General features: G+C 40.0%; 1 protein-coding gene across 2 annotated transcripts in view; it reads right to left on the reverse strand.

Annotated features, from left to right (window-relative positions):
* The window catches only part of NRBF2 (nuclear receptor binding factor 2), a 32,244-nt gene extending 18,977 nt beyond the window's left edge, over positions 1 to 13,267 (reverse strand). The window contains exon 1 of one of the 2 annotated variants that reach the window (XM_067710832.1): positions 13,023 to 13,267. In XM_067710832.1, coding sequence (XP_067566933.1) covers positions 13,023 to 13,052 — 30 coding nt within the window. In that variant the 5' untranslated portion in view covers positions 13,053 to 13,267. The remainder of the gene's footprint in view (positions 1 to 13,022) is intronic. The other variant, XM_067710829.1, reaches the window with a different exon arrangement.
* Between the last annotated feature and the right edge of the window lie 956 nt (positions 13,268 to 14,223).

A 14,223-nucleotide genomic window follows, 5' to 3' on the forward strand; every position in this document is an offset into this window, starting at 1 on the left:
CTGTAAGACACTGATGAAAGAAATTAAAGATGATACCAGCAGATGAAGAAATATACCATGTTCCTGGATCGGAAGAATCAATATTGTGAAAATGACTATACTACCCAAAGCAATCTACAGATTCAATGCAATCCCTATCAAATTACCAATGGCATTTTTTACGGAACCAGAACAAAAAAATCTTCAAGTATGGAGACACAAAAGACCCCAAATAGTCAAAGCAATCTTGAGGGAAAAAAACAGAGCTGGAGGAATCAGACTCCCTGTCTTCAGACTACACTACAAAGCTACAGTAATGAAGACAATATGGTACTGGCACAAAAACAGAAACACAGATCAATGGAACAAGATAGAAAGCCCAGAGATAAACCCATGCACCTATGGTCAACTAATCTATGACAAAGGAGGCAAAGATATACAATGGAGAAAAGACAGTCTCTTCAATAAGTGGTGCTGGGAAAACTGGACAGCTACATGTAAAAAAATGAAATTAGAACACTCCCTGACACCATACACAAAAAGAAACTCAAAATGGTTTAGAGACCTAAGTGTAAGACCAGACACTATAAAACTCTTAGAGGAAAACATAGGAAGAACACTCTCTGACATAGATCACAGCAAGATCTTTTTTGATCCACCTCCTAGAGTAATAGAAATAAAAATAAAAACAAACAAATGGGACCTAATGAAACTTGAAAGCTTTTGCACAGCAAAGGAAACCATAAACAAGACGAAAAAACAATCCTCAGAATGGGAGAAAATATTTGCAAACGAATCAACAAAGGATTAATCTCCAAAATATATAAACAGCTCATGCAGCTCAATATTAAAGAAACAAACAACCCAATCCAAAAATGGACAGAAGACCTAAATAGACATTTCTCCAAAGAAAAGATAGAGATGGCCAAGAAGCACATGAAAAGCTGCTCAACTTCACTAATCATTAGAGAAATGCAAATGAAAACTACAATGAGTTATCACCTTACACCAGTTAGAATGGGCATCATCAGAAAATCTACAAACAACAAATGCTGGAGAAGGTGTGGAGAGAAGGGAACCCTCTTGCACTGTTGGTGGCAATGTAAACTGATATAGCCACTATGGAGAACAGTATGGAGGTTCCTTAAAAAACTAAAAATAGAATTACTATATGATCCAGCAATCTGACTACTGGGCATATACCCAGAGAAAACCATAATTCAAAAAGACACATGCACCCCAATGTTTACTGCAGCACTATTTACAACAGTCAGGTCACGGGATCAACCTAAATGCCCATCGACAGACAAATGGATAAAGAAGTTGTGGTACATATATACAATGGAATATTACTCAGCCATAAAAAGGAACGAAATTGAGTCATTTGTTGAGACGTGGATGGATCTAGAGACTGTCATACAGTGTAAAGTTAAGTCAGAAAGAGAAAAACAAATATCAAAAACAAGTATACTAACGCATATATGTGGAACCCAGAAAAATGGTACAGACGAACCAGTTTGCAGGGCAGAAGTTGAGACACAGATTTAGAGAACGTATGGACACCAAGGGGGAAAACCCCAGTGGGGTGGGGATGGTGGTGTGCTGAATTGGGCGATTGGGACTGACATGTATACACTGATGTGTATAAAATTGATGACTAATAAGAAACTGCAGTATAAAAAAACAAACAAAAAACACAACTAATACAAAACTTTCTTTGGGTTATTTGTATGGAAATATGTTAATATAAATGTTCAGACATTACATGAAATTTCTAAAAATCTTATATGTTCTGGTATAATGTTATAAGTCATAATTCTAGTTATTACTTTAAAATGTATATCTCTAAATTTCCTTGTCAATTGCATTATTATGAACTTTCATCAAAATCTTTAACCGTGGTCATTTTTAAGTCTTCTGTCATTTACAGACAGTTCTGGGTGTACTCTGATGCTTTTGCAAAAAATGTTCCTATAAAAGGGTTTCATCTTCAAGGAATTCATGGAAAAAACTCTGACAAGTACAGGTTTCTGGTAACTGACTATACTGTTGAACTGAATGAATAATCATTTTCAGAACTCTAATGGAAAACTGATGAATTCATAAAAGTGCTAACAAAAGATCAAGATAAAAAAAATTAATTACATGGGACTGAGTGAACTGGTGAGGATGATTATAATTTTTGTGACTTTGTTTGAATGAAAAAAAAATCCCACAAGGACTCAGAGGCAAAAAATATATACATCAATTTTCACTGCAAAGTAAAGGAGCTGTTACAGTGCAGGATTACTGGACTGAATGTCAATATTATGACATAGTATGAGTGTGTTTCGTGTTTGGTAAATGCAGTCACTGTTGCTTTTGTTGTGGTCATCCATTTACAATGCTTGGTGTCAGTTTATTTATCTCTTGTAAAAATAAAATACAGTGTGTGTGTGTGTGTGTCTGTGAAAAAACACATGTAATGATCTTAATCTAGGAAATAGATTGATTCATTTCTCATCATGGGAATCCTAAGATATGAGCAATTATCTTGAATAGTTAAGGTGGGGAAATTACTTCTGTAATGTTTGGCACTTCTGTAAAACATGCATGCACACACACACTCATTCACTCACACACTTTTGCAACATGATTTCTCCATTCCAGTGAATAACATAGTGTAAATTTTTCTGAACTTTATTTATTTTGTCACTCATAGGGTGATTCAGTTGTATCAGAACATTTGTAGACCATAACAATATTTTATATTTTTCAGCCAACAGATTACTAATCAGAAGATAAAGAAAATGGATTTACTTTAAACTCATAAGAGAGCAAGAAGTTCTAAAAGAATCATGCATAATTTTGGAAAGTTGATTCTCCTCCATCAACAAGAAACAGGAAATAATCAAACCAGTATCTGTAGACACAGAAAATATACATATCAGAACCAAGGTACCAAGTTTGAAACATAGCTTATTCATGAATTGCTTAGCTTAGGTTCATTTCTTGAAAGAGTTAATTCAACAACCAAGTTGTTAAAAATCACCAGGTACTTGAACATTGAGGAAATTTGGCTCAGTAAATATTAAATAATGTAAATTTTAAAAAAATCATATGAGCATTTCAACAGGAGAAAAAGCGTTTGACAAAATTCAACAACCACTCATGATGAAAACTCTCAACAAAATGGGTATAGAGGGAACACAACTCAACATTATAAAAACCACATATGACAGGCCCACGGCTAACATAATACTCAACAGTGAAAAGCTCAAAGCTTTTGTTCTAAGATCTGGAACAAGACAAGGATGCCCACTCTCACTGCTTGTAGTCAGCATAGTATTGGAAGTGCTTCCTAGCCACAGCAATTAGGTGAGAAGAAATAAAAGGCATCCAAATAAAGAAGAAAGAAGTAAAACTGTTCACTGTTTGCAGATAACAAGATATTATATACAGAAAGCCCTAAAGACTCCACCAAAAACCTTAGAATAAATGAATCTAGTATAAAGCTGCAAGATACAAAATCAATATACAGCAATCTGTTGCATTTCTATACCCTAATAAATTTTCAGAGAGAAGTTAAGCAAACAATCCCATTTATAACTGCATCAAAAGGAATACTTAGGAGTAAATTTAACCGAAGAGGTTAAAGACCTGTACACAAACACTATTAAGTCATTGATGAAATGGATTCAAAGAAGTAATAGTTAAAATGTCCATACTAACTAAAGCAATAATACAGATTCAATGCAATCTCTATCAAAATTCCAATGGCACTTTTCACAGAATGAACAATCCTAAAAGTTACATAGAAACACAAAGCTCCCAAATAGCCAAAGCAATCTTCAGAAAGAACAAAGCTAGAGGCATCATGCTCTTTCTCTTCAAACTATCTTACAAAGCTATAGTAATCAAAACCGTATGATAGCATTAAAAGCTCAAAGATCAATGGAACAGAACATAGAGCCCAGAAATAAACCCATGCATAAATGTTTAATTAACAAATGCCAAACAAGCCAAGAATATACAACCAGCAAAGGACAGTCTCTTCAATAAATGATGTTGGGAAAACTGGACAGCCACATGCAAAAGAATGAAATTGGACTACTATCTTACACAACTACTATCTTAATTCCAAAATGAATTAAGGAACATAAGACCTGAAACCATAAAACGCCTCAAAGAAAATACAGGCAGAAAGTTCTATGATATAAGTCTTGGTGATAATTTTTTAATTGACACCAAAAGCAAAAGCAAAAAAAGCAAAAATAAACAAGTGGGATTACATCAAACTGTAACGCTTATGCCAAGAAAAGGATATCATCAACAAAATGAAAAGGCAACCTACCATATAGGAGAAAATATTTGCAAATCATATACCTGATAAGGGGTTAGTATCCAAAACAACAGAAAGAACTCACACAATAGCAAAAAAAAAAAAGCAAAAAACCTGATTAAACAACAGGCAGAGGATCTGAATAGACTTTTTTGTGTTTTCATTTTCTTCAGAGATATACCCAGAAGTGGAACTGCAGGATAGTACAGTAGTTTTTTTTCTGGGGGGCTGCACCGTGTGGCATGCAGAACTTCCCAGACCAGGGATTGAACCTGCGCCCCCTGCAGTGGAAGCAGAGTCTTAACCCCTGGACCACCAGGGAAGTCCTGATATTTCTATTTTTAATTTTTCAAGGGCCCTCTATACTGTTTTCCACAGTGCTTGCACCAATATACATTCCCACCAACAGCGCACATGGGTTCCCTTTTCTCCACATCCTTGCCAACACTTGTTACTTGTTATTTCCTATCTTTTTGATAACAGCCATTCTAACAGCTGAGAGGTGATACCTCATTGTGGTTTTGATTTATTTGCATTTCCCTGATTAGTGATGTTGAGCATCTTTTCAAGTACCTGTTGGCCATTTGCATGCCTTCTTTGGAAAAATGTCTATTCAGATCCTCTGCCTGATGTTTAATCAGATTTTTTGCTTTTTTTTTTTTGCTATTTAGTTGTGTGAGTTCTTTCTGTTGTTTTGGATACTAGTCTCTTATCAGCTACATGCTTTGCAAATATTTTCTCCTATCTGGTAGGCTGCCTTTTCATTTTGTTGATGATTTCCTCTGTTGGGCATAAGCTTTTTAGTTTGATGTAGCCCCAAAGGATTATACTGTCTCAATATCCTTTGTTGCTTCAGTTCTTATTTTCTTTGTTTTTCTATCAGCAATTGTGGTAGCAGCTTCTGATATGGCTCCCAATGACCCCTGCCTCCTGGTATTCACAACCTTATGTAATCTCCCCTCCTCAAATGTGGGTTGGAACTAGTGACATGCATCTAAGAAACAGAATACCGCCAAGGTGATGGGGTGTCACTTCCGTGACGAGGTTACAAAAGATTGTCACTTCCACCTTGGTACATTCTCTCTCCCTTGCTTACTTTAATGAAGCCAAGAGTCATGCTGTCAGCTGCCCCAAGGAAAGACTCACACGGAAGGGAATGAGGTGGCCTGCCAACAGCCAGCAAGGATCTGAAGTGCTCAATCCAAAACCGCTCAAGGAACGAAACCTTGCCATCACCCCTGTGAGTGAGCTTGGAAGCAGCTCCTGCCCCAGTAGAGCCTTCAAATGGAACCACACCCCCAGCTGACCCTCAACTTGACTGTAGCCTTGTGAAAGACCCTGAAGCAAAGAACCCAGCTAAGTCATGCCTTTATCCTAACACACAGAAACTGTGAGAAAACAAACGTGTGCTGTTTTAAGCTGCTAAATTTTGGAATAATTTACCTCAATAGGTAACTAATATTTTAATAGTATGCCATCTGTCTTTTATTGTAAGCTGCCTCAAACTTTACTTGGAAATAGATGTTTAAATACGGAAAGCAGTAAGTAAGTGGTCAATCCATACAGAGCTGTGATAACCTATCACTGAATATTGGCAGTATTTTGTGATACCACAATCTCATATTAAAGCACTTTCTGGCATTTAGGGTTTACAATAAACTGCCTTAATTGTGTTTTGAGAATTCTTTGGAAATTCTCATGGAAATTTGTACCTCTGATCCAGGTAGGATGGAGTAGCTGGCACTGGTTTACCCTCCAACTGTAAACAACTACAAAGCTGGGCGAAATATATAAAAACAACAGTTTACAGACACAGAACAAAAAGTAACAGAAGGCTACGTTTTAAGAAAAGGGAAATGCACAAGGTGAAACCTGCATTCACCCTGGCTTTCTTTCTGAGTGCATTTTCAAAAATGGAGTGCAAGGAAATAAAGCCCAAGCAGAAGGCAGTACCTCACTGGGCAAAGGAGATGGAGACTGGAACCAAAAAGGCTAGATTTTAAGGAGCCCAGGGTTGGAGGGAAGTGCAGTGAAGACACTCTAAAAATATGCATCAAAAATCCTCTCAGGTCCTCACCTAACATATAAGCTGCACATGAACAGGGCGCAATTCCAGGAAGCCTAGCAGAACCTCTTAGCAAAGAATTCAGAAGCCACACAGTGTTGGGGAGATAGGTTGCAGTTTGGGCCTAGACAGAGGATAACTTTGGTGAATACTTGGGGCTTTGAGTTGAGACCTCAAAGTCTAGCCCTAGGAGTAAGGACTACATTCTAGGCAATACGGGTAAAGCTGAAATAGACCCACCCTGATAAAGCCTAAAATCAAGCCTAGACTGGATCAAGGTGATCTGCTAGTATTTTAATTGCCAGCCAAAACTTAACATTTTTGGAGGAAGATAACAAATTCAGAATCTCTACAACACATCATCCACAATGTGTAATACACAATAAAGTTACTAGGCATGTCAAGCAGGAAAATGTCACTGATAACAAAGAGAAAAAGACAACAGAAACAGACCCAGAGATTATCCATGTATTGGAATAGCAAGGAACTCAAAATAACTATGCTTAAGATGGTAAAGAAAGAAAGAGAACACAATAGATGAAAAGAAAACTAGAGAATGGGATAAAACTTCTGTAAGAATAGGGACTTTGTCCTATTCACTGTCAAATCCTTGATGTCCAGAACAGTACCTGATAGACAGCAACTGCTCACAATGTTGGGTGGATCAATGAACAGTTAGCTGGATAGAAGGATGGGAGAGGTTATGCTCAGGGTTGGTAACAAAACCAAAGATTCTTTTTTTTTTTCTCCCGCTGCGGAGCACAGGCTCCGGACGCGCAGGCCCAGCGGCCATGGCTCACGGGCCCAGCCGCCCCGCGGCATGTGGGATCTTCCCGGACCGGGGCACGAACCCGCATCCCCTGCATTGGCAGGCGGACTCCCAACCACTGTGCCACCAGGGAAGCCCCCAAAGATTCTTAAATGCCAAGAGAACATTACTGTATTTCACAGTAAATATCAGAATAAATCTCTGCATCAAAATCTCAGATAAACAACTATACATATGTATATACATCTATACAGAGCCACAGAAAACTAGTTACTGGTACATTTACTTCATTCACTATTTCATCCATCCAATCTTGAGGACATTTTAACCAGCAGTTTCCTACTCCCTGAGTAAAAATGAAAGCACAATACTACAAAATGTTCTAAAACCTTTATAAAAAGTACAAAAGCTTCAGATTTAGTAATGTCTTACTCCATGTGCCCTGTACAAATTCCTCCCTTGCTGAATTCTCTCCAGAAACAGTCAACACTTTCCACATGCCCCACCCCTCTCTGTGAAATGCTCTTCTTCCTAGGCAATCAATAAGATTCTCCTGGAAGCTGCCAATATTTTTATATTACCTCGTCCCCTAAACACCAAAAGAACCGTTCCAACAGATTTTCAAACTCAGGACCAGAGGTTACGTCAAGAAAGCTTTAAGTGGCTATAACTAATGTGATACTCAGGAGTTTGCCAGGTGGAAAATGTAGATCTGGAGAGAGAAGGAGTAAAGCAATAAAGTTTGAAGAGGCAGAGTGGGAAAATCTGATTATCTTTGAGTCCCAGGTCCCACAAGTTCTTAGACCCATCTACATTGTAGTCCTGCCCTTCCTGCACCTTTCTTTTGATTCCAATAAATTATCCCTTTTGATTTAAGATAATTTGAAGTGGGTTTCTATCACCTGCAACCAACAAAATCCTGAGTACAGCTAGATTACCAAGTGACTTCCCTCACCAAGAACTACATGCTGAACTGCCTCAAAACTACACGTTCAATACTGTCTTCTTTCCCAAAGGAAAAGAGTATTAAGTTCTTTTACTTTCTATTTAGTTATTTCTGTGTCCTTGGGGAAAACTGTATGTAAAGATGAAAAGAAAAGGAACACCATACCAAACACAATAAGGTGGCAGAGGAAAACCTAATGTACTCTTGAACCTTGTGGTAGTGCTTCAATGGAGAACAAAGGAGAAAAGTCACTCACTCCCCATTTCCGAATCAACTGACTGTGAGTCTCCTAAAGGCAAGTAGTATCTCCTAACTGTACGTACTGAATCAACTAAGTAACATGATGCAACTGTATTTAGGATAACTGCTCAAGTGTTAGAGAGATCCAGGAAAACCTTTTTTAAGTCAATTTCCGTAAGAGTCCACTTTAGCTTTTTTTTTTTTACAACTGCTACCATCTGCTGTGAAGATAAATTACAAGATGCAACCCAGTAATGACTCCTGAAATCAATCTATGGGTCACAACCAGAATTTAAAAAGCTCTAATAGTAAATATTAGAGTGCATCATATATAACACTATACACACACACACAGCATATGATGCTTCAGGTTTTTACTTTTTTGTCTTGTTTTCGGTGAAATTTATGAGTGTCCCTGCATTTTGCACAATTCCAGGAGGCACATCCATAGTGTAGCAAGCTCTGCAGTAATATACACTTAGGTATGTGTGTACTAGTCATTATGTAAAAATTTCTCACTGTGGATCACAGTCAAAACAAATGGGCAAACACTGATCTATCGGAAAGATTAGATATTTGATTTAGAATCTTGCTTTCAAATCCAACTATCACCACTCACTCTGCAGTTCAAAGTTTTCATCTGTAAAATGGGGAAATATCTCATACAGCTACAAAGAAAACAAAACAAATAATATATGTCAGTGCCTGATGCCAACTCCAGCACTCTGTAATTATTGGATATGTCTTAGTGCTCTACTGCCTTACCCCAGAGTGCTTCCATTAAGGCTAGCCTAGCCTAGCCTGTGACAAGATGAAATTTTCCTTGACATTTTTCAGGGCAACAAGATTTTATTTTTATTGCCAATATAACTAACATGGAATAGTTACAAAGACCCCCAATATGTACAAGGCCATTCTTTGGACTATATCTGATTCCTTTCCTTAGATGAGAAGAGTTGAGCACTCTGAATAGCAGCTCAGTTTCTCAACAAACATATATATTCTCAGCACTCTTAAAAGGGCCAAACACATAGAATACAATTGTGGTCACACAGTCACATGGACCCTGTCCTCAGTTTGCAGAGTAGGTAAGCAAAGCATGAGCAACACAGTCATGTGTAAATTAAAGTCTGACATCACTTCCCAGATAGGCTGCAAACAAAACAAAGAACTAGAAATTATCTCACACAAGTTTTGACATTTGCTACTAGCACTTGCATTGCCAAAATTAAATGTATGGAAAGAAAGGCCTAAATATATACTAAGTAATTTTATATGTTAGAATTTTTCCATATTAAAAATTGACAAAAAGAAAAAAAAACTGATGCAACAAAACTTATTCAGAGTCCAAAGACTAGCTATTCCCCCCCACCAATGTAAATATGATTTATCCTATTTTTCTTTTGACCAACTTCAAAAACCAGAATATCTGTACTATATATTAAAATGACTATTTCACACTGGTCTCTTCCATATCTTAAAAATCACTGTGAGGCAATAAGCCTACAAGCCCTTACTGCAAACCTAACTTAGAGCACAGGTACTAAATACTGACACAGCATGTATAATTCAATATAGATAAGGACCACAATGAAATGAAATTTATAGTACGTTAATACAGAAGCATTGCTAGAAAGAAGTCATGATATTAAAATAAGGTGTGGGGCTTCCCTGGTGGCGCAGTGGTTAAGAATCCGTCTGCCAATGCAGGGGACCCGGGTTCGAGCCCTGGTCCGGGAAGATCCCACATGCCGCGGAGCAACTAAGCCCTTGCGCCACGACTACTAAGCCTGAGCTCTAGAGCCCACGAGCCCAACTACTGAAGCCCGCGCTCTGCAACAAGAGAATCCACCACAAGGAGAAGCCCACGCACCGCAACGAAGAGTAGCCCCCACCTGCCGCAACTAGAGAAAGCCTGCACTGAGCAACGAAGACCCAACGCAGCCAAGAATAAATAAATTTTTAAAATAATAATAAATAAATAAATAAAATAAGGTGTGGTCCATAATGTATTTGAGTCACTGATCTAATTACTAAATTTGTCTAGGCTTATTTATCTGTAAAACTGGGAAGCAATTCTTACTAATTCCAAGGATGCTCTGAGGACACAAGATTATAAATCTAGGTACTATAATAAGTCCTTATGCAATCATACACTACACTATGATGTCATTAGAAAAAGGTAGTATATGCTAATGGGATGTTCAAAAGCACTCAAAACCACAGCATTGAAAAGTATTTCTCATGTTGAGTCAACTGTATCCTGGATTGAACATCTGCTGACATAAAAGAATCTGATAGTCTTCAAAAAATTCAGTCTTCTAACGAAAACACTAATCTGAAAAGATACATTCAACCCAATGTTCACAGCAGCATTATCTACAATTGCCAAGATATAGAAGTAACCTACGTGTCCATTAACAGATGAGTGGATAAAGACGTGGTGCGTGTGTATGTACATATAGATACATGTGCACACACACACAGCCACACACACCAGAATACTACTCAGACGTAAAAGAAGCATGAAATTTTGCCCTTTGCAACAACATGGATGGACCTGGAGGGTATAATACTAAGTGAAATAAGTCAGAGAAAGACAAATAGTGTACAACATCACTTATATGTGAAATCAAAAAAATAAAACCAGTGAATATAACAAAAAAACAGACTCACATATATAGAGAACGAGTGGTTACCTGTGGGGAGAGGGAAGGGGGAAGGGCAAGATAGGAGTAGGGGACTAAGGGAGTACAAACTATGTATGAAATAAATAAGCTACAACGATATATAGTACAACAGAGGAGGAAAAAACCTCAGTCTCTAAAACTGAGTGACGACAAATTCAAAGGCCTGTCACTGGTACTCAGCAGCACAGTTAAAACGATTCAAGTAAATGTTAATCTCTGTTCCACTGTTCCATCAAACAGTTAGGCTAGAACTCAGATCTTTCAAATCTCAAATGGTTTAAGAATTCAAGATGCCAAATTTCTGATACATAAATTTTATGGCTGGATTATGGAATTATGCTAGACTCCTTAACAAGACTACTGAAAATTCTCCTCTATAAAAAGATACCATTGCCACCATTTAACTAATTTTCCCTAAACTGGTCATTCTGCTGCTCCACCTACAACTGTCACCCAGTTCCAGTCTTTTCATAAGCTACCACACACTAGTGGGGCAGTTGGCTGGGGTTATGCTGCAGCAAGCAGCCAAATAAAGTGAAGTTAACTGGAACCGAACCAATGGTCATTTTGCAAGGACACTTGAACTTTGAAGCACTTTGTAAAGTGCTGGTTACTTCTAATAATATGCCGGTGAAGTTTCAGTATTGAGCCATCCATTATATTTCATTGCCAACTACATGTCACCTTAAAAACAAGAAGACTGCAAGACATTTCCCTGGCTTTAAAAAAAGAAAAAAATCACAGATCTAGTCCAATTCTTTTTAAGTGTAAACAATGGGGGCAGGGCATAACTTAATAAAACTGCACGGTAGTCATAGTGGTTAACCTGGCACCAGTCATCTGAGAACCACAGCTTTAGGTCCTAGAGTCTTAAACTTTTTAAGCTCACCAAGTTACACCTCACTATGTACCAGGTACTGTTCTAGGCCCTTTACACCTATGTACTCTCAATCCTGACAACAAACCACGAAGAATGAGGTCAACTAATTTGCCCAAGGTCACACAGTTATTAAGTGACAAAGTCAGAATTCAAATCCAAGCAGTTTAGGTCCCGAATCTATACTCTTAAACCACCAGGCTCTACTGCTTCTCTACAGAATGGTTTAAATCCAGTCCCACACAAGGGTTCTCAGAGTTCTAACGTGAGAAACTAATAATTTTCCACACAAACTTTTTTTCCAATCCCATCATCGCAGCTGAACAGCAAAAAGTTCCTCTTGTCTGTCTGCAACTTTAAGTAATCTAACTTTTGCATCCAAAACAGACGCCTTCTCTGGGAAACCAAAAGATGCCGCGGCCAGGTGGAACGGAACTCGTGTTTCTCATTGTTGTTTTAATCGCTACACCTGAGGTGCCTAAAAACATAATGAGCAACGCTGTTTCTGAGAAAGGCAAACATCTACCATATTTTCATGATGCCTAATGAGCTGAAACTGAGCTAAAAACAGGGATGGCCCCGTCTTTTTTTCCCAGCTGTCTCTAATTTATTTGAGAAGGGGAAGTCTCTGTTTATGCATCTGAATACAGGTGAGAAATGAGTGAAGGGAAACGGGGGTCAGACACGTTATGCTCCATCTCTCCACAGTGGGGAGGCTCAGACTTCAGACCCTGTGTTGGAAGTTACACCCAGTATTACACACCATTTCTGCCCAGGCCGGCTTCAGTGCCTCTCCAGGCTGCAGAGAGGTGGTTACGTGGCGCTTAGAGGCATTTCCTCCGGCCTGGAGAGGTGGCACCCCCGCTGGTGGGAGCCCCTCGCCTCGAGCCCTGAGGCAGGTGGCGCCTGGGGTAGGCGGGAAATGGGAGGCGGGAGCTTCCCAGGGATCCCCGAGGGGCCGTCTGCGGTGGCTTGGCCGGAGCCGCTATAGGGCCGCGCCTTGCCTGCGCCCCCAGCCTTCAGGACGACCCGCGCCAAACCCACCCCCCGGCCTCGAGGGTCAGCTGCACGCCGAGACCGGGCTTCTGAGGCAAAGGAGCCCGCGGGCGGACGCAACCCTCTGTGGGCCACTCACCAGGTTGAGGGGTCCTTCCATTACTTCCATAGACCCCGGGGTAAGCGGCGGCCTGAGGAAGGGGAGCGACGGAGCCCGGGCACATGGAGGGTAACAGCTGGCGAGCTCGACGCAGCGGCGGCAACTGTGGCCCCACTCCGCGCCCCGGGAGCCAGCGGCGGGCGCAGAGGGAGCAACAACCGCACCACTTCCTCCTCCGGCGCGGCGCCGCGGGCCCGCCCCCCGCGCCGCGGCCACGCACGCGTCACGACGTCACACGCGGCAGGTTCAAGGTGGGAGGGAGGACAGGGAGTGGGTGGGGCTCAGGGAAGGCGGGGCACGGACAGACGTACACTTTCTCGCGGTCCATCTTTCCTCTCGCGAGAAGCATGTCTTCAGCTTCCGCATACGTCATGTGAGGAGGTACAGCCTTGTTGCTGGAATTTAAGTAAAAGTGGCTGACTTTTGCTATTGGTCTCTCCCATTTCCTTCCAGCGTAACTCTTCCCAGATTCATTCTGCTTTGCCACATCCTCCCTTGCTTTCAAGTCCCCACCTTTATTCTTGCACCTGATTTTTTTCCCAGAAATGAGATTGGAGTAATGCTAAACCATGCGCTGGACTAGACCCTGCTGGAGGGAGACAAATGATTCAGGGCTGCGCCCTCAAGTTGCTAACAAACTAATGAAGAAAATAACCATATATAATCACAATTATAAAATAACCATATATAATCACTGGTTCGGTTCCAGTCACAAATAACCATATATAATCCTTGATTCATTTAACAATTATGTGCTAAACCACTATAGTGAGTTCTTTCTGTCAAGGAATTCACTGGTAAAAAATAATTGTGATTTATGCTGTAAAGGAAACAGCTGTGATAGAGGCACCATGAATTGTGCAACTTGAAGGAAATAAATTCTTTCAAAAGCCTTGCGAGCTTGGGAATTCCCTGGCAGTGCAGTGGTTAGAACTCCACGCTTTCACTGCGGAGGGCCCAGGTTCCATCTCTGGTGGGGGAACTAAGATCCTGCAAGCCGTAGCCGGGAAAACAAAAAAAAAGCCCTGTGAGCTTGGAAGAGGACCCCAAGCTTTAGGTGAGACCCCAGCCTTGGCCTACACCTTGATTGCAGCCTTATGAGATCCTGAGCAGAGGACCCATCAAAGCCATTCCCAAATTCCTAACCCATGGAAATTGTGAGGTAATAAATGTGTGTTGC

Source organism: Pseudorca crassidens, chromosome 16 (assembly GCF_039906515.1).
Source record: "Pseudorca crassidens isolate mPseCra1 chromosome 16, mPseCra1.hap1, whole genome shotgun sequence".
Lineage (NCBI taxonomy): Eukaryota > Metazoa > Chordata > Mammalia > Artiodactyla > Delphinidae > Pseudorca > Pseudorca crassidens.